The sequence below is a fragment of the Astatotilapia calliptera genome, chromosome 14, assembly GCF_900246225.1.
Source record: "Astatotilapia calliptera chromosome 14, fAstCal1.2, whole genome shotgun sequence".
Lineage (NCBI taxonomy): Eukaryota > Metazoa > Chordata > Actinopteri > Cichliformes > Cichlidae > Astatotilapia > Astatotilapia calliptera.
In genome coordinates, this window is record NC_039315.1 from 13,856,697 (window position 1) to 13,882,101 (window position 25,405).

The following is a 25,405-nucleotide window of genomic DNA, read 5'->3' on the forward strand; positions in this document are numbered from 1 at the left end:
AACGCGTCACTCAGCTTGCAACGAACCACCTCACAGCGTATCGGGGGCTCAGTACGTCTTCCTCGCAATTTTTGACTGACACAAATGGCAAGTGGATTGCAACAAACTGCAGAGCTATTAATATCGTTGAGAAAACGCGGTTTAAATAGCTTTGGTTCTTATTACCATTATCTATTTGTTTCTTACTGTATTACTATTTATATTTCATTCCTGCACAGTTGGTGTGCAGCTTCCATAATTTCGCTGTGTATATGTACAGTGACACAAAGTGCTGTTCCATTCTATTTTATTCTATTCTTTTTCACAGAAAAACTACTGCTTATAAAAACATTATCAAAAACATAAAAGAAAATTGGCAATGTAAATAAATCAAGTTTCTTTACTTACTTGTCTACAGTTTTATCTTTAGTACTGTTAACACTATGGAGACCAAGACTCACGCGTAGACATGTATCTTGTTGATTGTATGTTAGGCTTATTCTGTACAGCTGGCTCTGAAGTCAGTGACCACTCAGAGAAATCTAAGGAGTACTGGCCATTATACATGCCCGTGGAACCTAAATCTCCAGTTCAGTCACCCATTCTTGCTGATGTTTGCTTCCATGTTTTTACTTTACTTTTTTTGTATAGCAACAACAACGCTGATCAGAGCACCTTAAATTGTGATTGTGATTCCAGATAAAGTAAGAGCAATTCTATCTGAGCAAGTACTGGCTGACACTGAAGAGAAAAGGTCTTTTTAACCAGAAGAGGAAAAACAGCAGAGAATATAATAGAAACAGTCATGGTTATGTTTTTCATTTTTGGTGTATATATTAGTATTAGCCTCTTTTTTTAAGTTGTTAGTATTTTAAGATGTGTTTTTGTGATTAGGCTATATTTCAAATGTCTTCAGTTGACAGTAAAAGATGAATTGCTCATATTTTATTTAATCATGTTGTCCACTAGGTGGTAGTAGCAGAGTGAGACTTTACAATTATAGCTTCTTTTAATATTTCTTAGTAAATTTCCAGCATTAATTTGCCAAAGACTCTGTGTGGAAATATTGTACAGTTACATGACTGCAAACATGCCAACTTAGAACTCTCAACACATAAACTGAGCTAAATGTATTAAACATCAAATGAAGAAATACTGAATGATAAGATAACTTTAGGATATCTCCAAGCCTTATCGGGGACAAAGTTTTGTTTTGTTTTGTTTTGTTTTTTTAGCTAAATGAATCCAGCTAAACTCATAGTATCTGTCAAGGCTATTTGTAATATACACTCCTGTTTAGAGTAATGAATGACCTTTCAGACTTTTAATCAAAGACCACTGCGTAAGATCATGTCCTCTTGAAGGCGTAGAGCAGAGCCCTTTCTCTAAAACCCTATATAAATTCCACTTACACACATACCTGGCATCAGGGAGAGATGGCAGTCTCAGTTCTTTTAATTGGTCTGGTATCTGCTCTGTGTTTGTTTCAGCTGAACTCAGTTTTTGCCTTGGGTGTGTCTCTGGATAGTCTGAATCAAAGGAGTAGCTTTACAGGTGCTTGGGCTGGTACTGAAGCTTCTTCTGTGAAATGTAAGTTGCAGGGTAGCATTCATCTACCTGCATTCTCAATGGATGGGGACTTCATTATTGGGGGTGCTTTCTCTCTTCACTCCTACACGCAAACAGTGAGCCATGATTATACCATCATGCCTGAGCCAGTAAGATGCAAAGGGAGGTCAGTATGGAAAAAATTATGAACATGTTGCATGTATTGTAATGGTAATCTTTCTTGCTGTGTGTTATCTGTATGAAATTTCATCTTAACAAAATCTATGTAGCCTACAATTTTAACAGTGAGGTGACTGTCTGTCTGCAGCATAAATGCCGATGAGCTGCAGTTGTCACATGCAATGGTCTTTGCCATAGAAGAGATTAACAACAATACAGAGCTGCTGCCCGGAATCAGGCTTGGGTATCAGATCTATGACTCATGTGCATCAGTTTCCATGACAGTGCATTTGGCATTTCAGTTTTTGAATAGCTTGGACCTTGTGTTTCACACTGGCAAAAACTGCTCCCAGTCAGGTATGGTGATGGCTGTTGTTGGTGAGTCTGGGTCTACGCCATCCATCAGCATGTCACGGATCATCAGTCCCTTTAACATTCCTCAAGTAAATACTTTAATTTTTTTTTTTCAAACTAGGTGTTTAAAATATGCATGCACATCTGCAGTTCTTATAGGATTACCTTGTCTTCTTTTGTTTTAGGTGAGCCCCTCTGCCACATGTACATGCTTGTCTAACAAGCTGCAGTACCCAAGTTTTTTCAGAACAATCCCCAGTGACCAGTTTCAAGCTGCTGCTCTAGCCAAGTTGATAAAACACTTTGACTGGACTTGGATAGGTGCTGTTCGGTCAGATTCGGATTATGGAAATAACGGCATAGCATCTTTTCTAGAAGCAGCACAGAGAGAGGGGATCTGTGTGGAATACTCTGTATCTTTCTATCGGACCCACCCACATAGCAGGATTCAGAAAGTAGCAGATGTTATCCGCAGGTTTCTATATGACGTGGGAATTTAGTTTCATTTATTTAATGTAATCTTTCATGATGTTATGAGACAGTCAAAAAAATTATTTTGTCTCTAAAGGTCAAAGGCTGTAGTTGTTGTGGCATTTGCATCTTCAGGAGACATGAAGATCCTGTTTGAGGAGTTATCACGTGAGCCTTTCCCACCTCGACAATGGATAGGCAGTGAGTCATGGGTGACCAACCCGGGATTAAGGAAGTACAGTTTTCTCGCTGGGACCATTGGATTTGGAATTCAGAAATCTGTAATCCCAGGTTTCAGAAACTTCCTGTTGAATCTCTCTTTTGCTCAAGTGGCTGTATCACCATTGCTTACTGAGTTCTGGGAGGATTCCTTCAACTGCACAATAAAAGAAAGTGAGAAACATTTTTCGTTTTTTGTTTTTCTTGGTTGTTAGAGTTTCTTGTAAAATGTCTGGTCTTAAAAAGGCCAGACATGTTCTTTTTTGTAATTTAAGCAATTTCAAATCCAACATAATCAAAAAGGTCCGTTACTGCAACAAATCATAATCTATATGTTTAACCTTTAGGTCAAGTTTAGGCAGTCAGCCAACACTATTACTGTGGCCCCTTTTCTCAAACGTGACTCTTTGTTTGTTGAGTGATATGTTCAAAAGATATGATGTTAAATGGATGAATTCAATTGTCTGTCATTTTGGTGCCTTTTTTATTTTTAGGTAATTCTGCAGGAAAGAAAGTATGTAATGGAACTGAAGATATAAAGACTCTCCAAACCCCGTACACTGATACATCTCAGCTTAGAATTAGTAACATGGTGTACAAGGCTGTGTATGCAATTGCACATGCCATTCATAATGCATTATGTCAGGGAAGAAATGTCACAGCTCAGTGTGACAAACTAACCAAATTACAGTCCAAGCAGGTCAGTAAAAACGAATCAGTCATTGCCAACATGTTTCACTGTCTCTAAGAAACGTTAAGTGAAACATTACTTTTAGTTGTTCAAATATTGTTTTGTTTTTTCTTTCCACTCCCTTTATGTCTCAATTCATCCTTACAGATTCTAACTGAGCTGAAGAAAGTAAATTTTTCCCGAAATGGATATGATGTGTCATTCGATACTAATGGGGATCCTGTGGCTATTTATGAGTTGGTTAACTGGCAAAAAACTATGGCTGGCATAACTGACATAGTGACTGTAGGGCTGTATGATGCATCACTGCCAGAGGGCCAGGAGTTCCAGATTAACAAAAATATCATCTGGATGGAGGGCAGCACGAAAGTAAAAAGTCAAATTAATGTAATCTTTTCAGTTTTATAGCAAACATTTACATATGTTACGCTGCCTTTTTATATTACACAGGTGCCAGTGTCAGTGTGCAGTGGGAGTTGTCCTCCAGGAACTCGTAAAGTGCTGCAAAAAGGAAAACCCATTTGCTGCTATGACTGTACCGCATGTCCTGAGGGAGAGATTAGTAATACTACAGGTAAAGTAAAATGCTTGTCTGTGCATGTAAAATGTTTTTATGATGCAAATCTGCAACATCGAATACATTACAAGAATAAATTTGTAATCTATAAAGCCAAAATTAATAGAAGCACCTTAACTCCTTTTTTTCTCCCATTCAGATTCTGCTGATTGTTTACCCTGCCACATGGAATTCCAGCCTAATGCAAAGAGAGACACTTGTATTCCTAAACCCATAGAGTTTCTTTCTTTTCAAGACATCCTAGGAATCATCCTGGCTACATTCTCAGTTCTTGGTGCTTGTCTGACTATTATCACAACTGCTATATTCTTACGTCACAGGACATCTCCAATTGTCCGAGCCAACAACTCTGAGCTGAGCTTCCTGCTGCTCATCTCACTGACTCTGTGTTTCTTATGTTCAATAACTTTCATTGGAGCGCCATCTGAGTGGTCCTGCATGCTGCGCCACACTGCATTTGGCATAACCTTTGTACTCTGTATCTCCTGTGTACTTGGGAAAACTATAGTGGTTTTAATGGCTTTTAAAGCCAGACTTCCAGGTAGTAATGTGATGAAATGGTTTGGTCCTCCACAACAAAGAATGACTGTTATGTCTTTCACCTTTATTCAAGTTTTAATATGTACGATTTGGTTGGTACTTAGCCCTCCATTCCCAATAAAAAATCTAACCGCATACAAGGAGAAAATCATCCTGGAATGTGCATTAGGCTCTGCTGTTGGCTTCTGGGCTGTGCTTGGTTACATAGGCCTACTTGCTGCCTTTTGCTTTGTTTTAGCTGTTTTAGCCCGCAAGTTACCTGATAATTTCAATGAAGCCAAGCTTATCACCTTCAGCATGCTGATATTCTGTGCAGTGTGGATCACCTTTATCCCAGCATATGTCAGCTCTCCTGGAAAGTTCACTGTGGTTGTGGAGATTTTTGCCATTCTGGCCTCCAGCTTTGGACTAATAATGTGTATATTTGCTCCAAAATGTTTTATCATATTGTTTAAACCTGAGAAGAACACCAAGAAACATGTACTGAGCAAAAATTAATCATAATTTAGTGGTTTAGAAATTGTTAATGTTACAATTCAAAGTCAAAATTGCATATAATTGTAAATCAATTTCTGGATACTGGCTACACATAATAGACAACTGCCTGACTACACATATGCACCTACACAGACATACAAACTTCTGGTATTTTCTCTTAACAGGGTCTCTCACATGGTATTCATCATCAATACTTTCATTATTGTTTGCTATTATTACTGCTATCCATATTATTATTATATTATATCATGTCAGTGCTGTGTTGGTGGGTGATTGGGGAGTGAACTGGGCATCTGCACTGCACCCTCAGCACTTTTGGTGACTTGCTCTAGACCCAACCGTTTCAAGTGGTTAAAAGGAAAGTCATAATTTAATAAAATCTCTTATCTCTGTATTTACATAATGATTGATTTATTTTTTCATTTATTTTTGCTACCTATACTTTGTAATGACACTACTATAACTGTTATTTCATATTATTATCATTATTATTATTGTTGTTATTATTGTTATCGTTATTATTATCATTATGGGCATTATTGCATTTGAGAGCATTTTTATTTCTTTATATAGTTTATGTAGTTTGCATTACTACATGAAATTATTTCATTTACCATTTCAACCAACACACAAACTGGACTGTACATAGTAAACAGATACTGGACTCACCTTAATAATGTTTTTGCACAACTTGCTTGTCTTTTTTGTCTGTTCACCTGTCCTTACTGGACCTGTTTGTCTTGTTTACCTCACAATAAAACTAAAAAAGAGGAATTCCACACCTTCAAAGCACATTACCGAGTTCTTCTTCTTTGTTATTTAGAAAACTTTTTCTGTGAAGTTATTATACATTTTTTAAATTATTGTTTGTATGTGTCAATTTATGAATACGTAATTCAGAGTAATCAGAGTAGGGGTAGTAATAGTGAATATTGAAATAAATGTAAAGTCACATTTCACAATAACACGATAACAATATAATTCTGATTTATTTTTCAGTTGTTTCGTACAATGGAATCTAACATTTCCATTTGAATCAAACATGAGGTCCAAGACTGCAAATTTAAGTTTAAAGTGAACTGAGTGAGCTCTGTCATCTATACACATATCTCGCACCAATTTAATCATTTAGTTATGATGCAGTGGGAAGCACTAAGAAACACTGAGTCTTATTATTAATGCGGATGCTACGTTGACATGTAGACACTTAAATGTTCTTAAGCAAGGACACAGCATCACTGTCATCTCCCAAGCAGAAAAATACACCTGCTGTGCCAAAAAAAAAAAACTGTTTAGTAATGATGTCGAGGAATACAACATAATGTCTGCTGCGACAATGGTCCACATTCACAAACCCCACAATTACAATTTGCTCACTCAGAGAAAACATTAATTTAAAAAGTACATTTCAAAAAGTCTAGTTATAAAAGTTTTCAACTGTTGTTCAAAAACTGTTGTTCTGAAAAGTTGCCGAAGCAACATTTTCATTCATTATGAACAGGAACAAAATCCCAAATTATAGGATTTAATTAACAGCAGTTGGTAACAATATTTCAGTTTCATTAATTTCCTTCAAATATGCAGCTGGTAATCATGGTGAAATACCAGCAAGAACATAAAAGAAACAAAAAACAAAAATTAAAAAACATTATAAGGTAAATGGAACAATTAAAACATCAAGCCAGGTGTACTAAAACAGATTTTTCTCTTAAATTAAAAAAATAATAATAATAGAAGAACAGATTGGCAATTATAGCCCATCTGGAGGTTCATAAAGCGTAGAGTTCTTTTTTTTTTTTGGCTTGAGACTATGCTTTGCAATCATTACTTTAATCAAATAACATTAATGTGTATTGTATTGAACAAAGAACTAAATACAGAAAACAATAGAATTGCATATTATTGTCATTGTACATGTAAAATAAAATTGTAGGTGTGTCCCACCAACTGTGCATGGCATAAAAATATACATAGTATTAGAGCAAGAATAAATACATGCCGGAAAAAGGTAGAATGGTTTCTTCACAGAGAACAGCCCAAGTCGGGTGTGAAAAGGCACCCAAGCCTCCCAAGCCTCGTCAGCTGCCTGAAACTCATAGAGGAGCTCAACATCTTCATTGCTGGGTATGAGGTAACCCCTCTCCCCTAGACCCTGCTCCCCACTTCCCTTTCAACCAGCAGACCCCTCTCTCCCTCCAGGAACATGAAGTCAGAAGCACTCTGATCGGGCGACCGTGGCTCAGGGGGTTGGGAAGCGTATCTGTAACCGGAAGGTCGCCGGTTTGATCCCCGGGCTCTCTGTCCTGGTTGTTGTGTCCTTGGGCAAGACACTTTACCCTACCGCCTACTGGTGTTGGCCAGAAGGGCCGATGGCGCGATATGGCAGCCTCGCTTCTGTCAGTCTGCCCCAGGGCAGCTGTGGCTACAACTGTAGCTTGCCTCCACCAGTGTGTGAATGCGAGAGTGAATGAATAGTGGCATTGTAAAGCGCTTTGGGTGCCTTGAAAAGCGCTATATAAATCCAATCCATCATCATCTGAGCCCGGTGAATGCCAGAATAACTAATGGCCTTGATGGCATCCCAAGGGCTGTGGTCAAAGCCTGTGCGGAACAACTGGCAGGGATACTCACAAAGCTGTTCAACCTCTCCCTCACTCATGCCACCATTCCCAGCTGTATGAAGGCCACCACCATTCCCCAAAAAGACTGATATAGACAGCCTCAATGACTACGAACATACAGCCCTCACATCTGTAGGCATGAAGTGTGTCGAGTGGATAGTGTCTCAAGGTCTCTTGCACCCTGCCAACCACCTGTTTGACCTGCTGCCCTCTGGCTGGCGCAGGGGTTAATCATGTCTCACACCTTCAGGCTCACAAACAGCTTTTTCCCCTGGGCCATTTGGACATCAACAAACACTATCTCTCCACACCCGACCGATGTCCACTCACCTCACCAATCTGGGCCATGGTCTGAGTAACCCTCATCACTCAGACCACTCACACATGGTCTCTATACTCAGACCAAGTCCTGTACTACTTCAAAGCACTGTGTTCTCCAATGCATACCTTTCTCTTGTTTTCTATATATCGCTCTTGATTGTATATATTTTTCCAGTTTATTGTTTATTACTACTATTTATTACTTATTACTATTATTTAGAAGAAAATTGGCAATGTAAATGAATCAAGTTTCTTTACTTACTAGTCTACCGTTTTATTTTTAGTACTGTTAACACAATGGAGACCAAGACTCATGCGTAGACATGTATCTTGTTGATTGTATGTTAAGCTTATTCTGTACAGCTGGCTCCGAAGTCAGTGACCACTCAGAGAAATCTAAGGAGTACTGGCCATTATACATGCCCGTGGAACCTAAATCTCCAGTTCAGTCACCCATTCTTGCTGATGTTTGCTTCCATGTTTTTACTTTACTTTTTTTGTATAGCAACAACAACGCTGATCAGAGCACCTTAAATTGTGATTGTGATTCCAGATAAAGTAAGAGCAATTCTATCTGAGCAAGTACTGGCTGACACTGAAGAGAAAAGGTCTTTTTAACCAGAAGAGGAAAAACAGCAGAGAATATAATAGAAACAGTCATGGTTATGTTTTTCATTTTTGGTGTATATATTAGTATTAGCCTCTTTTTTTAAGTTGTTAGTATTTTAAGATGTGTTTTTGTGATTAGGCTATATTTCAAATGTCTTCAGTTGACAGTAAAAGATGAATTGCTCATATTTTATTTAATCATGTTGTCCACTAGGTGGTAGTAGCAGAGTGAGACTTTACAATTATAGCTTCTTTTAATATTTCTTAGTAAATTTCCAGCATTAATTTGCCAAAGACTCTGTGTGGAAATATTGTACAGTTACATGACTGCAAACATGCCAACTTAGAACTCTCAACACATAAACTGAGCTAAATGTATTAAACATCAAATGAAGAAATACTGAATGATAAGATAACTTTAGGATATCTCCAAGCCTTATCGGGGACAAAGTTTTGTTTTGTTTTGTTTTTTTAGCTAAATGAATCCAGCTAAACTCATAGTATCTGTCAAGGCTATTTGTAATATACTCTCCTGTTTAGAGTAATGAATGACCTTTCAGACTTTTAATCAAAGACCACTGCGTAAGATCATGTCCTCTTGAAGGCGTAGAGCAGAGCCCGTTCTCTAAAACCCTATATAAATACCACTTACACACATACCTGGCATCAGGGAGAGATGGCAGTCTCAGTTCTTTTAATTGGTCTGGTATCTGCTCTGTGTTTGTTTCAGCTGAACTCAGTTTTTGCCTTGGGTGTGTCTCTGGATAGTCTGAATCAAAGGAGTAGCTTTACAGGTGCTTGGGCTGGTACTGAAGCTTCTTCTGTGAAATGTAAGTTGCAGGGTAGCATTCATCTACCTGCATTCTCAATGGATGGGGACTTCATTATTGGGGGTGCTTTCTCTCTTCACTCCTACACGCAAACAGTGAGCCATGATTATACCATCATGCCTGAGCCAGTAAGATGCAAAGGGAGGTCAGTATGGAAAAAATTATGAACATGTTGCATGTATTGTAATGGTAATCTTTCTTGCTGTGTGTTATCTGTATGAAATTTCATCTTAACAAAATCTATGTAGCCTACAATTTTAACAGTGAGGTGACTGTCTGTCTGCAGCATAAATGCCGATGAGCTGCAGTTGTCACATGCAATGGTCTTTGCCATAGAAGAGATTAACAACAATACAGAGCTGCTGCCCGGAATCAGGCTTGGGTATCAGATCTATGACTCATGTGCATCAGTTTCCATGACAGTGCATTTGGCATTTCAGTTTTTGAATAGCTTGGACCTTGTGTTTCACACTGGCAAAAACTGCTCCCAGTCAGGTATGGTGATGGCTGTTGTTGGTGAGTCTGGGTCTACGCCATCCATCAGCATGTCACGAATCATCAGTCCCTTTAACATTCCTCAAGTAAATACTTTAATTTTTTTTTTCAAACTAGGTGTTTAAAATATGCATGCACATCTGCAGTTCTTATAGGATTACCTTGTCTTCTTTTGTTTTAGGTGAGCCCCTCTGCCACATGTGCATGCTTGTCTGACAAGCAGCAGTACCCAAGTTTTTTCAGAACAATCCCCAGTGACCAGTTTCAAGCTGGTGCGCTAGCTAAGCTGGTAAAACAGTTTGGCTGGACTTGGATAGGTGCTGTACGATCAGATACAGATTATGGAAATAACGGCATAGCATCTTTTCTAGAAGCAGCACAGAGAGAGGGGATCTGTGTGGAATACTCTTTGTCCTTCTATCGGACCCACCCACATAGCAGGATTCAGAAAGTAGCAGATGTTATCCGCAGGTTTCTATATGACGTGGGAATTTAGTTTCATTTATTTAATGTAATCTTTCATGATGTTATGAGACAGTCAAAAAAATTATTTTGTCTCTAAAAGGTCAAAGGCTGTAGTTGTTGTGGCATTTGCATCTTCAGGAGACATGAAGATCCTGTTTGAGGAGTTATCACGTGAGCCTTTCCCACCTCGACAATGGATAGGCAGTGAGTCATGGGTGACCAACCCGGGATTAAGGAAGTACAGTTTTCTCGCTGGGACCATTGGATTTGGAATTCAGAAATCTGTAATCCCAGGTTTCAGAAACTTCCTGTTGAATCTCTCTTTTGCTCAAGTGGCTGTATCACCATTGCTTACTGAGTTCTGGGAGGATTCCTTCAACTGCACAATAAAAGAAAGTGAGAAACATTTTTCGTTTTTTGTTTTTCTTGGTTGTTAGAGTTTCTTGTAAAATGTCTGGTCTTAAAAAGGCCAGACATGTTCTTTTTTGTAATTTAAGCAATTTCAAATCCAACATAATCAAAAAGGTCCGTTACTGCAACAAATCATAATCTATATGTTTAACCTTTAGGTCAAGTTTAGGCAGTCAGCCAACACTATTACTGTGGCCCCTTTTCTCAAACGTGACTCTTTGTTTGTTGAGTGATATGTTCAAAAGATATGATGTTAAATGGATGAATTCAATTGTCTGTCATTTTGGTGCCTTTTTTATTTTTAGGTAATTCTGCAGGAAAGAAAGTATGTAATGGAACTGAAGATATAAAGACTCTCCAAACCCCGTACACTGATACATCTCAGCTTAGAATTAGTAACATGGTGTACAAGGCTGTGTATGCAATTGCACATGCCATTCATAATGCATTATGTCAGGGAAGAAATGTCACAGCTCAGTGTGACAAACTAACCAAATTACAGTCCAAGCAGGTCAGTAAAAACGAATCAGTCATTGCCAACATGTTTCACTGTCTCTAAGAAACGTTAAGTGAAACATTACTTTTAGTTGTTCAAATATTGTTTTGTTTTTTCTTTCCACTCCCTTTATGTCTCAATTCATCCTTACAGATTCTAACTGAGCTGAAGAAAGTAAATTTTTCCCGAAATGGATATGATGTGTCATTCGATACTAATGGGGATCCTGTGGCTATTTATGAGTTGGTTAACTGGCAAAAAACTATGGCTGGCATAACTGACATAGTGACTGTAGGGCTGTATGATGCATCACTGCCAGAGGGCCAGGAGTTCCAGATTAACAAAAATATCATCTGGATGGAGGGCAGCACGAAAGTAAAAAGTCAAATTAATGTAATCTTTTCAGTTTTATAGCAAACATTTACATATGTTACGCTGCCTTTTTATATTACACAGGTGCCAGTGTCAGTGTGCAGTGGGAGTTGTCCTCCAGGAACTCGTAAAGTGCTGCAAAAAGGAAAACCCATTTGCTGCTATGACTGTACCGCATGTCCTGAGGGAGAGATTAGTAATACTACAGGTAAAGTAAAATGCTTGTCTGTGCATGTAAAATGTTTTTATGATGCAAATCTGCAACATCGAATACATTACAAGAATAAATTTGTAATCTATAAAGCCAAAATTAATAGAAGCACCTTAACTCCTTTTTTTCTCCCATTCAGATTCTGCTGATTGTTTACCCTGCCACATGGAATTCCAGCCTAATGCAAAGAGAGACACTTGTATTCCTAAACCCATAGAGTTTCTTTCTTTTCAAGACATCCTAGGAATCATCCTGGCTACATTCTCAGTTCTTGGTGCTTGTCTGACTATTATCACAACTGCTATATTCTTACGTCACAGGACATCTCCAATTGTCCGAGCCAACAACTCTGAGCTGAGCTTCCTGCTGCTCATCTCACTGACTCTGTGTTTCTTATGTTCAATAACTTTCATTGGAGCGCCATCTGAGTGGTCCTGCATGCTGCGCCACACTGCATTTGGCATAACCTTTGTACTCTGTATCTCCTGTGTACTTGGGAAAACTATAGTGGTTTTAATGGCTTTTAAAGCCAGACTTCCAGGTAGTAATGTGATGAAATGGTTTGGTCCTCCACAACAAAGAATGACTGTTATGTCTTTCACCTTTATTCAAGTTTTAATATGTACGATTTGGTTGGTACTTAGCCCTCCATTCCCAATAAAAAATCTAACCGCATACAAGGAGAAAATCATCCTGGAATGTGCATTAGGCTCTGCTGTTGGCTTCTGGGCTGTGCTTGGTTACATAGGCCTACTTGCTGCCTTTTGCTTTGTTTTAGCTGTTTTAGCCCGCAAGTTACCTGATAATTTCAATGAAGCCAAGCTTATCACCTTCAGCATGCTGATATTCTGTGCAGTGTGGATCACCTTTATCCCAGCATATGTCAGCTCTCCTGGAAAGTTCACTGTGGTTGTGGAGATTTTTGCCATTCTGGCCTCCAGCTTTGGACTAATAATGTGTATATTTGCTCCAAAATGTTTTATCATATTGTTTAAACCTGAGAAGAACACCAAGAAACATGTACTGAGCAAAAATTAATCATAATTTAGTGGTTTAGAAATTGTTAATGTTACAATTCAAAGTCAAAATTGCATATAATTGTAAATCAATTTCTGGATACTGGCTACACATAATAGACAACTGCCTGACTACACATATGCACCTACACAGACATACAAACTTCTGGTATTTTCTCTTAACAGGGTCTCTCACATGGTATTCATCATCAATACTTTCATTATTGTTTGCTATTATTACTGCTATCCATATTATTATTATATTATATCATGTCAGTGCTGTGTTGGTGGGTGATTGGGGAGTGAACTGGGCATCTGCACTGCACCCTCAGCACTTTTGGTGACTTGCTCTAGACCCAACCGTTTCAAGTGGTTAAAAGGAAAGTCATAATTTAATAAAATCTCTTATCTCTGTATTTACATAATGATTGATTTATTTTTTCATTTATTTTTGCTACCTATACTTTGTAATGACACTACTATAACTGTTATTTCATATTATTATCATTATTATTATTGTTGTTATTATTGTTATCGTTATTATTATCATTATGGGCATTATTGCATTTGAGAGCATTTTTATTTCTTTATATAGTTTATGTAGTTTGCATTACTACATGAAATTATTTCATTTACCATTTCAACCAACACACAAACTGGACTGTACATAGTAAACAGATACTGGACTCACCTTAATAATGTTTTTGCACAACTTGCTTGTCTTTTTTGTCTGTTCACCTGTCCTTACTGGACCTGTTTGTCTTGTTTACCTCACAATAAAACTAAAAAAGAGGAATTCCACACCTTCAAAGCACATTACCGAGTTCTTCTTCTTTGTTATTTAGAAAACTTTTTCTGTGAAGTTATTATACATTTTTTAAATTATTGTTTGTATGTGTCAATTTATGAATACGTAATTCAGAGTAATCAGAGTAGGGGTAGTAATAGTGAATATTGAAATAAATGTAAAGTCACATTTCACAATAACACGATAACAATATAATTCTGATTTATTTTTCAGTTGTTTCGTACAATGGAATCTAACATTTCCATTTGAATCAAACATGAGGTCCAAGACTGCAAATTTAAGTTTAAAGTGAACTGAGTGAGCTCTGTCATCTATACACATATCTCGCACCAATTTAATCATTTAGTTATGATGCAGTGGGAAGCACTAAGAAACACTGAGTCTTATTATTAATGCGGATGCTACGTTGACATGTAGACACTTAAATGTTCTTAAGCAAGGACACAGCATCACTGTCATCTCCCAAGCAGAAAAATACACCTGCTGTGCCAAAAAAAAAAAACTGTTTAGTAATGATGTCGAGGAATACAACATAATGTCTGCTGCGACAATGGTCCACATTCACAAACCCCACAATTACAATTTGCTCACTCAGAGAAAACATTAATTTAAAAAGTACATTTCAAAAAGTCTAGTTATAAAAGTTTTCAACTGTTGTTCAAAAACTGTTGTTCTGAAAAGTTGCCGAAGCAACATTTTCATTCATTATGAACAGGAACAAAATCCCAAATTATAGGATTTAATTAACAGCAGTTGGTAACAATATTTCAGTTTCATTAATTTCCTTCAAATATGCAGCTGGTAATCATGGTGAAATACCAGCAAGAACATAAAAGAAACAAAAAACAAAAATTAAAAAACATTATAAGGTAAATGGAACAATTAAAACATCAAGCCAGGTGTACTAAAACAGATTTTTCTCTTAAATTAAAAAAATAATAATAATAGAAGAACAGATTGGCAATTATAGCCCATCTGGAGGTTCATAAAGCGTAGAGTTCTTTTTTTTTTTTGGCTTGAGACTATGCTTTGCAATCATTACTTTAATCAAATAACATTAATGTGTATTGTATTGAACAAAGAACTAAATACAGAAAACAATAGAATTGCATATTATTGTCATTGTACATGTAAAATAAAATTGTAGGTGTGTCCCACCAACTGTGCATGGCATAAAAATATACATAGTATTAGAGCAAGAATAAATACATGCCGGAAAAAGGTAGAATGGTTTCTTCACAGAGAACAGCCCAAGTCGGGTGTGAAAAGGCACCCAAGCCTCCCAAGCCTCGTCAGCTGCCTGAAACTCATAGAGGAGCTCAACATCTTCATTGCTGGGTATGAGGTAACCCCTCTCCCCTAGACCCTGCTCCCCACTTCCCTTTCAACCAGCAGACCCCTCTCTCCCTCCAGGAACATGAAGTCAGAAGCACTCTGATCGGGCGACCGTGGCTCAGGGGGTTGGGAAGCGTATCTGTAACCGGAAGGTCGCCGGTTTGATCCCCGGGCTCTCTGTCCTGGTTGTTGTGTCCTTGGGCAAGACACTTTACCCTACCGCCTACTGGTGTTGGCCAGAAGGGCCGATGGCGCGATATGGCAGCCTCGCTTCTGTCAGTCTGCCCCAGGGCAGCTGTGGCTACAACTGTAGCTTGCCTCCACCAGTGTGTGAATGCGAGAGTGAATGAATAGTGGCATTGTAAAGCGCTTTGGGTGCCTTGAAAAGCGCTATATAAATCCAATCCATCATCATCTGAGCCCGGTGAATGCCAGAATAACTAATGGCCTTGATGGCATCCCAAGGGCTGTGGTCAAAGCCTGTGCGGAACAACTGGCAGGGATACTCACAAAGCTGTTCAACCTCTCCCTCACTCATGCCACCATTCCCAGCTGTATGAAGGCCACCACCATTCCCCAAAAAGACTGATATAGACAGCCTCAATGACTACGAACATACAGCCCTCACATCTGTAGGCATGAAGTGTGTCGAGTGGATAGTGTCTCAAGGTCTCTTGCACCCTGCCAACCACCTGTTTGACCTGCTGCCCTCTGGCTGGCGCAGGGGTTAATCATGTCTCACACCTTCAGGCTCACAAACAGCTTTTTCCCCTGGGCCATTTGGACATCAACAAACACTATCTCTCCACACCCGACCGATGTCCACTCACCTCACCAATCTGGGCCATGGTCTGAGTAACCCTCATCACTCAGACCACTCACACATGGTCTCTATACTCAGACCAAGTCCTGTACTACTTCAAAGCACTGTGTTCTCCAATGCATACCTTTCTCTTGTTTTCTATATATCGCTCTTGATTGTATATATTTTTCCAGTTTATTGTTTATTACTACTATTTATTACTTATTACTATTATTTAGAAGAAAATTGGCAATGTAAATGAATCAAGTTTCTTTACTTACTAGTCTACCGTTTTATTTTTAGTACTGTTAACACAATGGAGACCAAGACTCATGCGTAGACATGTATCTTGTTGATTGTATGTTAAGCTTATTCTGTACAGCTGGCTCCGAAGTCAGTGACCACTCAGAGAAATCTAAGGAGTACTGGCCATTATACATGCCCGTGGAACCTAAATCTCCAGTTCAGTCACCCATTCTTGCTGATGTTTGCTTCCATGTTTTTACTTTACTTTTTTTGTATAGCAACAACAACGCTGATCAGAGCACCTTAAATTGTGATTGTGATTCCAGATAAAGTAAGAGCAATTCTATCTGAGCAAGTACTGGCTGACACTGAAGAGAAAAGGTCTTTTTAACCAGAAGAGGAAAAACAGCAGAGAATATAATAGAAACAGTCATGGTTATGTTTTTCATTTTTGGTGTATATATTAGTATTAGCCTCTTTTTTTAAGTTGTTAGTATTTTAAGATGTGTTTTTGTGATTAGGCTATATTTCAAATGTCTTCAGTTGACAGTAAAAGATGAATTGCTCATATTTTATTTAATCATGTTGTCCACTAGGTGGTAGTAGCAGAGTGAGACTTTACAATTATAGCTTCTTTTAATATTTCTTAGTAAATTTCCAGCATTAATTTGCCAAAGACTCTGTGTGGAAATATTGTACAGTTACATGACTGCAAACATGCCAACTTAGAACTCTCAACACATAAACTGAGCTAAATGTATTAAACATCAAATGAAGAAATACTGAATGATAAGATAACTTTAGGATATCTCCAAGCCTTATCGGGGACAAAGTTTTGTTTTGTTTTGTTTTTTTAGCTAAATGAATCCAGCTAAACTCATAGTATCTGTCAAGGCTATTTGTAATATACTCTCCTGTTTAGAGTAATGAATGACCTTTCAGACTTTTAATCAAAGACCACTGCGTAAGATCATGTCCTCTTGAAGGCGTAGAGCAGAGCCCGTTCTCTAAAACCCTATATAAATACCACTTACACACATACCTGGCATCAGGGAGAGATGGCAGTCTCAGTTCTTTTAATTGGTCTGGTATCTGCTCTGTGTTTGTTTCAGCTGAACTCAGTTTTTGCCTTGGGTGTGTCTCTGGATAGTCTGAATCAAAGGAGTAGCTTTACAGGTGCTTGGGCTGGTACTGAAGCTTCTTCTGTGAAATGTAAGTTGCAGGGTAGCATTCATCTACCTGCATTCTCAATGGATGGGGACTTCATTATTGGGGGTGCTTTCTCTCTTCACTCCTACACGCAAACAGTGAGCCATGATTATACCATCATGCCTGAGCCAGTAAGATGCAAAGGGAGGTCAGTATGGAAAAAATTATGAACATGTTGCATGTATTGTAATGGTAATCTTTCTTGCTGTGTGTTATCTGTATGAAATTTCATCTTAACAAAATCTATGTAGCCTACAATTTTAACAGTGAGGTGACTGTCTGTCTGCAGCATAAATGCCGATGAGCTGCAGTTGTCACATGCAATGGTCTTTGCCATAGAAGAGATTAACAACAATACAGAGCTGCTGCCCGGAATCAGGCTTGGGTATCAGATCTATGACTCATGTGCATCAGTTTCCATGACAGTGCATTTGGCATTTCAGTTTTTGAATAGCTTGGACCTTGTGTTTCACACTGGCAAAAACTGCTCCCAGTCAGGTATGGTGATGGCTGTTGTTGGTGAGTCTGGGTCTACGCCATCCATCAGCATGTCACGAATCATCAGTCCCTTTAACATTCCTCAAGTAAATACTTTAATTTTTTTTTTCAAACTAGGTGTTTAAAATATGCATGCACATCTGCAGTTCTTATAGGATTACCTTGTCTTCTTTTGTTTTAGGTGAGCCCCTCTGCCACATGTGCATGCTTGTCTGACAAGCAGCAGTACCCAAGTTTTTTCAGAACAATCCCCAGTGACCAGTTTCAAGCTGGTGCGCTAGCTAAGCTGGTAAAACAGTTTGGCTGGACTTGGATAGGTGCTGTACGATCAGATACAGATTATGGAAATAACGGCATGGCATCTTTTCTAGAAGCAGCAAAGAAAGAGGGGATTTGTGTGGAATACTCTGTATCTTTCTATCGGACCCACCCACATAGCAGGATTCAGAAAGTAGCAGATGTTATCCGCAGGTTCTTACATCAAAGATTTTCACTCTGGGATTTATTTTTAATGATTTTTTACAAGGTTTTTTTGTTTGTTTGTTGGATTGATATACAAAAATAAGTTTCTGACTAAACATTTTACATACCGGGTAGCTTAAAAAAGTCTTCTAATAAGTTGTACTTTTTTCACAAGATCTACATCTATGGTAGTGGTGGCATTTGCACCATCTGGAGACATGAGGATCCTGCTGGCAGAACTTTCACGTGAGCCTTTTCCACCTCGACAATGGATAGGCAGTGAGTCATGGGTGACCAACCCGGGATTAAGGAAGTACAGTTTTCTCGCTGGGACCATTGGATTTGGAATTCAGAAATCTGTAATCCCAGGTTTCAGAAACTTCCTGTTGAATCTCTCTTTTGCTCAAGTGGCTGTATCACCATTGCTTACTGAGTTCTGGGAGGATTCCTTCAACTGCACAATAAAAGAAAGTGAGAAACATTTTTCGTTTTTTGTTTTTCTTGGTTGTTAGAGTTTCTTGTAAAATGTCTGGTCTTAAAAAGGCCAGACATGTTCTTTTTTGTAATTTAAGCAATTTCAAATTCAACATAATCAAAAAGGTCCGTTACTGCAACAAATCATAATCTATATGTTTAACCTTTAGGTCAAGTTTAGGCAGTCAGCCAACACTATTACTGTGGCCCCTTTTCTCAAACGTGACTCTTTGTTTGTTGAGTGATATGTTCAAAAGATATGATGTTAAATGGATGAATTCAATTGTCTGTCATTTTGGTGCCTTTTTTATTTTTAGGTAATTCTGCAGGAAAGAAAGTATGTAATGGAACTGAAGATATAAAGACTCTCCAAACCCCGTACACTGATACATCTCAGCTTAGAATTAGTAACATGGTGTACAAGGCTGTGTATGCAATTGCACATGCCATTCATAATGCATTATGTCAGGGAAGAAATGTCACAGCTCAGTGTGACAAACTAACCAAATTACAGTCCAAGCAGGTCAGTAAAAACGAATCAGTCATTGCCAACATGTTTCACTGTCTCTAAGAAACGTTAAGTGAAACATTACTTTTAGTTGTTCAAATATTGTTTTGTTTTTTCTTTCCACTCCCTTTATGTCTCAATTCATCCTTACAGATTCTAACTGAGCTGAAGAAAGTAAATTTTTCCCGAAATGGATATGATGTGTCATTCGATACTAATGGGGATCCTGTGGCTATTTATGAGTTGGTTAACTGGCAAAAAACTATGGCTGGCATAACTGACATAGTGACTGTAGGGCTGTATGATGCGTCACTGCCAGAGGGCCAGGAGTTCCAGATTAACAAAAACATCATCTGGATGGAGGGCAGCACGAAAGTAAAAAGTCAAATTAATGTAATCTTTTCAGTTTTATAGCAAACATTTACATATGTTACGCAGCCTTTTTATATTACACAGGTGCCAGTGTCAGTGTGCAGTGGGAGTTGTCCTCCAGGAACTCGTAAAGTGCTGCAAAAAGGAAAACCCATTTGCTGCTATGACTGTACCGCATGTCCTGAGGGAGAGATTAGTAATACTACAGGTAAAGTAAAATGCTTGTCTGTGCATGTAAAATGTTTTTATGATGCAAATCTGCAACATCGAATACATTACAAGAATAAATTTGTAATCTATAAAGCCAAAATTACAAGAAGCACCTTAACTCCTTTTTTTCTCCCATTCAGATTCTGCTGATTGTTTACCCTGCCACATGGAATTCCAGCCTAATGCAAAGAGAGACACTTGTATTCCTAAACCCATAGAGTTTCTTTCTTTTCAAGACATCCTAGGAATCATCCTGGCTACATTCTCAGTTCTTGGTGCTTGTCTGACTATTATCACAACTGCTATATTCTTACGTCACAGGACATCTCCAATTGTCCGAGCCAACAACTCTGAGCTGAGCTTCCTGCTGCTCATCTCACTGACTCTGTGTTTCTTATGTTCAATAACTTTCATTGGAGCGCCATCTGAGTGGTCCTGCATGCTGCGCCACACTGCATTTGGCATAACCTTTGTACTCTGTATCTCCTGTGTACTTGGGAAAACTATAGTGGTTTTAATGGCTTTTAAAGCCAGACTTCCAGGTAGTAATGTGATGAAATGGTTTGGTCCTCCACAACAAAGAATGACTGTTATGTCTTTCACCTTTATTCAAGTTTTAATATGTACGATTTGGTTGGTACTTAGCCCTCCATTCCCAATAAAAAATCTAACCGCATACAAGGAGAAAATCATCCTGGAATGTGCATTAGGCTCTGCTGTTGGCTTCTGGGCTGTGCTCGGTTACATTGGCCTACTTGCTTCCTTTTGCTTTGTTTTAGCTTTTTTAGCCCGCAAGTTACCTGATAATTTCAATGAAGCCAAGCTTATCACCTTCAGCATGCTGATATTTTGTGCAGTGTGGATCACCTTTATCCCAGCATATGTCAGCTCTCCTGGAAAGTTCACTGTGGTTGTGGAGATTTTTGCCATTCTGGCCTCCAGCTTTGGACTAATAATGTGTATATTTGCTCCAAAATGTTTTATCATATTGTTTAAGCCTGAGAAGAACACCAAGAAATATTTAATGTGCAAAAATTAATCATAGTATATCAGTTTTTTGGAAATGATTATTGTTGCAATTCCAAGTCGAAATTGGATATTTTATATGTCTTTCTAAATCAATTTCTGGATACTGACTACACATAACACATAACTACACATAACTGCCCAACTGCGCATATGCATGTGCACACATCGACACACACACACACACACACACACACACACACACACACACACACACACACACACACACACACACACAAAGTTCTGGTATTTTTTCCTAACAGTTACTCGTACATGGTATTCATCAGCAATATTTTCATTATTGTTTGTTATTATCATTGTTATTATTATTGTTGTTGTTGTTGAGTGTTCCAAATTGTCCTACTCTGGAACACTCTGGGTTCCAGGGTATGTCACTAGATGGGTTGGGGCTGTGGTGGGACCTCTGGGTTGGCCTTGACCTCCATCCACTGTGCCCAATCTCTCCTACTATGAGCCAATTAATGACATCATTTTTTTTATTGCATCACATCAGGAAACAATTTTTTTTAAGGAATAAATATTAATTATTAAAAAAACACGTGAAAAGATAACTGGAAAATTTCATCCCTCATTACTATGTCTTTGCTGTCTTTTTTTTTTTTTTTTTTTGCATCACAGAAGATTAGGGCTTTTAATATAACAAGAAATATGACAAGTAAATGAACAAGTAAATGAACAACTTTATTCAAGTTTTAATATGTACTATTTGGTTGGTCGTGAGCCCTCTAGTCCCAATAAAAAATCTAACAGCATACAAGGAGAAAATCATCCTGGAATGTGCATTAGGCTCTGCTGTAGGCTTCTGGGCTGTGATTTGAGAGCATTTTTTATTCTTTATATAGTTGAAAAAGTTTTCATGACTATCAAATAATTTCTTTTACCATTTCAATCAACACACATAATGCTCTATACATAGTTATGAGACTACACTATAATAATATATTTGATGAATTTGCTTGTCTTTTTTTTGTTTGTCTGTCCTTACTGATCATTTTTGTCTTATTTACCTCACAATAAAAATACAAAAAGTAAACTGCACACTTTCAAGCACATAGCAGAGTTGTTTACTTTTGTTACTGAGAAAACTTTTTTAAATAATTGTACATTTTTTATTGTTGTTGTACATGTTAATGTATGAATATGTAACTCAGTGTTAAGTGCATAAATAAATTTAAAATCACATTTCACAATAACACTATATAGCTCTGAATTATTTTTCAGTGGTTTCATACAATGAAATCTAACATTTCCATTTGTATCAAGCATCAAGTCCAAGACTGCAAATGTAAATTTAATGTGAGCTGAGTGAGCTCTGTCATCTATATATCAGTTATGCTATAGCAGTTTTCAACTGTTGTTCAAAAATTCCTGTTCTGACAAGTTACCAAAGCAATATTTTCAATACTTAATAACACCAACAAAATCCAAAATATTAGGATTTAATCTGCAGCATCTGGTAAAAATGTTTCAAACTTTCATTAATTTCATGCATGGCCAGTAGACGTGGCGAAAAATAATCAGCATAATCAGAATCAGAATACTTTATTCATCCCGAGGGAAATTAGGGTTACAGCAGGCAGCACGCTAATGGCGCATGCGCACTTACAAAGGAACCTTCTGACCAACTTTACACAAACATCACATTGGGCAGACATGTCAGAAAGGTAGGCTGATAGGAAAAAACAACGAAAATACACTACATGAGGTAAGAGGAGGAGAAAAAAAAACTCCACTCAGACTGAGCTCCTAGTGGGAGAACAGTTTGATAACAGAAAAAACACCTCAGCACAAAAGCACATGACTATCAATACACCATAGAAACACAAGACAAGCAACAGGGGTGGGTAAAGGGTAAGAGAGAGCCGGTGTAGACAGCGCATCCGGTCCTGCAGCGTCTGTGCTGGTCCAGTTGACTGCTATCTTCCCCGGTAGGGCACAAGCATCGAAGGCGTTGGAAAGGGAGGGGGAATGAGTGAGTGCTTATCAGTGTAAGTGTGTGTGTGTGCGTGTCCATAGTTTAGCTGAGACAGTGTCCTTCGGCCTATCAGGCTAAGTAAACAGTCCTCCAGCCAATCCAGGTGTCCTTGCATGGGATGGGAAGAATAGCCGTAACACAGTCATTATCAGGGAGTGATTGTTCGCCTCCAGCCTTGGGCCTGCAGCTGGCGCCGTGATGGGGATCCGCAATGTTTATGTTGGTTTTGTTAATTTCCATGCGAGCAGCCCAGGAGAATTTTTCAGGCTGCTCTTTAACACTCCGACACTGGCCTCTCGATCTCCCATTGGAGAGTCACGAGCCTCCCCATGATAGTATCAAACTTCTGTTCCATGGTGTTATCGTTCTTTTGATTCTGAGACCTCATAACTGCAGTGATCCGTTCCGCGATGTTTTCCAATTGTCACTCAAGGGTCTCATTTTGAGCAGGCCTCTCTCTGATGTTTCCCCTCATACGCTCAATGGTGTTGTTTTGAGCCTTCACAGCAGCTGCAAGCGTCTCCAAGGTGTTGACCATATTACGTTCGTTGTGAGAGGTTGCGCCTCGTTCCATTTCGATTCCAGCGGGCAGCCTTGGGGGGGTTTGAACAGCCGGTTCCGCTCTATTATTTCTCCGATAAACCAGGGCTAAGCCAACTCCGATCAGCATGAACCCTGTTATCATGGTTCCGAATAGATAGATATCTTCAGCGTCCTCAATCGACAGTCCCGCCAGGCACATGATCCTCCAGTTCTGCCACCCGTCCATCGTGTATCCGGCAGGGAAAGTCCCTCCAGGGCACTCAGGCTCTCCCGAGCCCAGATTTCTCGTTGAGAAAAGGGTGTCAATAGCATTCAGAGACCAGTTGATCAAATCCATAATTCTCTTTTAGGTTTTAGAGAACGACAAATACCAGCAAGAACATAAAACAAACAAACAAGAAAAACTATTATAAATAAAGTAAATTGAATGGTGTACTGAAACATACATTTTTTGTTAAATTTACAGAAATTTGAAGAATAGATTGGCAATTTTAGGGACGGGAGGATCTGATGCTGTCAACTGAGGAGTGGTAAAAAGGCCAACGACAGCCACTGGTCCAGGTCATTCCTTTTCAGGACACTTGCCTGATGGGCCTTCATTAGTGTGGTTGGTCAAGGTGAGATTAATCGAGATGTGCGTGCCCAGAAACCTAAATGTGGAGACGGATTCCACCCATTCTCTATTTACGAGAGGAGACTCGTGAAATCCATGATGAGTTCTTTTGTTTTATGAACATTCAGCTTCAAGTTTTCTTTGGAGCACCAGCATGACAAATTCTCTATTTCCACTCTGTACACTGTCTCATCTCCATCAGAAGTGAGCCCAACCACAGTGGTTACAATGAGGTTGGTTGGGTGGATTGGTGTACAGCAGGGGTCGGCAACCCTAGGCACGCGTGCCACAGCTGGCACTCAAAGGGTTAACTGATGGCACGACCATAGCTGGACTGGCCATCGGGCATACTGGGCATTTGCTCAGTGGGCCAATGATTTTCTTTTTTTTTTTTTTGTAACGGTATGAAAGGTGGTGGATTGGCCAGATGCTGTCCGGTGTGTAAAAAATAACTCAGTTATTTGGTGGTGGCTATGGCGGTGCATCCACAGATTCAGTAACATTAGCAAGTGGTGGAGGCCAGCAGGTGGATGAGAGAAAGCGGAGGCAAGAGGAGAGACCCGAGGCAGCCGCCGGTCCGAGTGTCAGGTGAACTGAACTTCAGATAAGAAGTTATGACCTGCAGTCTATCTGGGTCAGATATAAACCAAGTTTAGGTGGAGTTTATTTTTGTTCTGCTGACTTTTTACAGTCTCGAGACACAATGCATTTTTGGGACTTTCAGGTGAATGGACCAATGTTTTATTTTCTGATCAAACCAGAAAGCTTTAATGAGCAGCTAGATTTGTCTTGCATTAACTGGCTGAGTTAATGCCAGTTAATGCGACATTACACATTAACATGTGTATCTCTGTATTAACAAACATGCTATATTGGTCCAGTTTATTTTTCTTATCGTTGTTGTGAGGAGACCATAAATAGCATTTGCATTTTCTGTTGTACAGTTCATTTGCTGTTATGGAGTTCTTGTTATGGATAAAAAGTGTCTTTTTTTGGTTTCAAAATAGCTGATAACTATCCGCTGATAGCTGCCAACATCTGAGAATAAATATAATTCTATAAAGTTGCTCTATATAGTGTGTAACTGTTAACATAGAGCATTATTAAATTTTTTGCTAATGCAATCATATGGCACATTGACTTCTGAGGAAATTTTAGACGGCACTCGTCATCAGAAAGGTTGCCTACCCCTGGTGTACAGCAATATACTGGGTGTACAGTACTGGGCTAAGAATGCAGGCCTGCAGGGATCCACTGCTGAGTGAGAGTTTGGTGGAGAGGTAGGGGATGAGTCTGACTGATCTGTCCCGTTGGTGAGGAAATCTTTGATCGAGGAGCGGGTGGCAGGGGGGATGTGAAGATGGTCCAGTTTGTTGATAAGGATGGGATTATGGTGTTT

General features: G+C 38.8%; 3 protein-coding genes across 3 annotated transcripts; all 3 read left to right on the forward strand.

The window, feature by feature from the left end:
- The first annotated feature begins 1,433 nt into the window (after positions 1-1,433).
- Positions 1,434-5,057, forward strand: LOC113036472 (extracellular calcium-sensing receptor-like). The gene is made up of 8 exons (XM_026192853.1): positions 1,434-1,714; positions 1,856-2,150; positions 2,247-2,536; positions 2,630-2,925; positions 3,246-3,451; positions 3,590-3,811; positions 3,893-4,016; positions 4,159-5,057. The coding sequence occupies exons 1-8, from the start codon at positions 1,608-1,610 to the stop codon at positions 5,055-5,057; spliced, it is 2,439 nt and encodes an 812-aa protein (XP_026048638.1). The 5' UTR covers positions 1,434-1,607.
- A 4,153-nt stretch (positions 5,058-9,210) lies between these two features.
- LOC113036175 (extracellular calcium-sensing receptor-like) lies at positions 9,211-12,926 on the forward strand. Its single transcript, XM_026192328.1, has 8 exons — positions 9,211-9,583; positions 9,725-10,019; positions 10,115-10,404; positions 10,499-10,794; positions 11,115-11,320; positions 11,459-11,680; positions 11,762-11,885; positions 12,028-12,926. Exons 1-8 carry the CDS (start codon positions 9,285-9,287, stop codon positions 12,924-12,926), a joined length of 2,631 nt encoding a protein of 876 aa, XP_026048113.1. The 5' UTR covers positions 9,211-9,284.
- A 4,153-nt stretch (positions 12,927-17,079) lies between these two features.
- On the forward strand, positions 17,080-20,867 carry LOC113036176 (extracellular calcium-sensing receptor-like). Its single transcript, XM_026192329.1, has 8 exons — positions 17,080-17,452; positions 17,594-17,888; positions 17,984-18,273; positions 18,440-18,735; positions 19,056-19,261; positions 19,400-19,621; positions 19,703-19,826; positions 19,969-20,867. Exons 1-8 carry the CDS (start codon positions 17,154-17,156, stop codon positions 20,865-20,867), a joined length of 2,631 nt encoding a protein of 876 aa, XP_026048114.1. The 5' UTR covers positions 17,080-17,153.
- The last annotated feature ends 4,538 nt before the right edge of the window (positions 20,868-25,405 follow it).

What these genes read in the sequence shown, in the direction of transcription:
- LOC113036472 (XM_026192853.1), top strand. Translation starts at nt 1,608, where the DNA reads ATGGATGGGGACTTCATTATTGGGGGTGCTTTCTCTCTTCACTCCTAC. An exon ending in GTCCCTTTAACATTCCTCAA is followed by an intron (nt 2,151 to 2,246) that starts GTAAATACTTTA and finishes CTTTTGTTTTAG; the next exon opens with GTGAGCCCCTCTGCCACATG. An exon ending in AGAGATTAGTAATACTACAG is followed by an intron (nt 4,017 to 4,158) that starts GTAAAGTAAAAT and finishes TCTCCCATTCAG; the next exon opens with ATTCTGCTGATTGTTTACCC.
- LOC113036175 (XM_026192328.1), top strand. Translation starts at nt 9,285, where the DNA reads ATGGCAGTCTCAGTTCTTTTAATTGGTCTGGTATCTGCTCTGTGTTTG. An exon ending in CCAGTAAGATGCAAAGGGAG is followed by an intron (nt 9,584 to 9,724) that starts GTCAGTATGGAA and finishes GTCTGTCTGCAG; the next exon opens with CATAAATGCCGATGAGCTGC. An exon ending in GTCCCTTTAACATTCCTCAA is followed by an intron (nt 10,020 to 10,114) that starts GTAAATACTTTA and finishes CTTTTGTTTTAG; the next exon opens with GTGAGCCCCTCTGCCACATG.
- LOC113036176 (XM_026192329.1), top strand. Translation starts at nt 17,154, where the DNA reads ATGGCAGTCTCAGTTCTTTTAATTGGTCTGGTATCTGCTCTGTGTTTG. An exon ending in GTCCCTTTAACATTCCTCAA is followed by an intron (nt 17,889 to 17,983) that starts GTAAATACTTTA and finishes CTTTTGTTTTAG; the next exon opens with GTGAGCCCCTCTGCCACATG. An exon ending in CAACTGCACAATAAAAGAAA is followed by an intron (nt 18,736 to 19,055) that starts GTGAGAAACATT and finishes TTTTATTTTTAG; the next exon opens with GTAATTCTGCAGGAAAGAAA.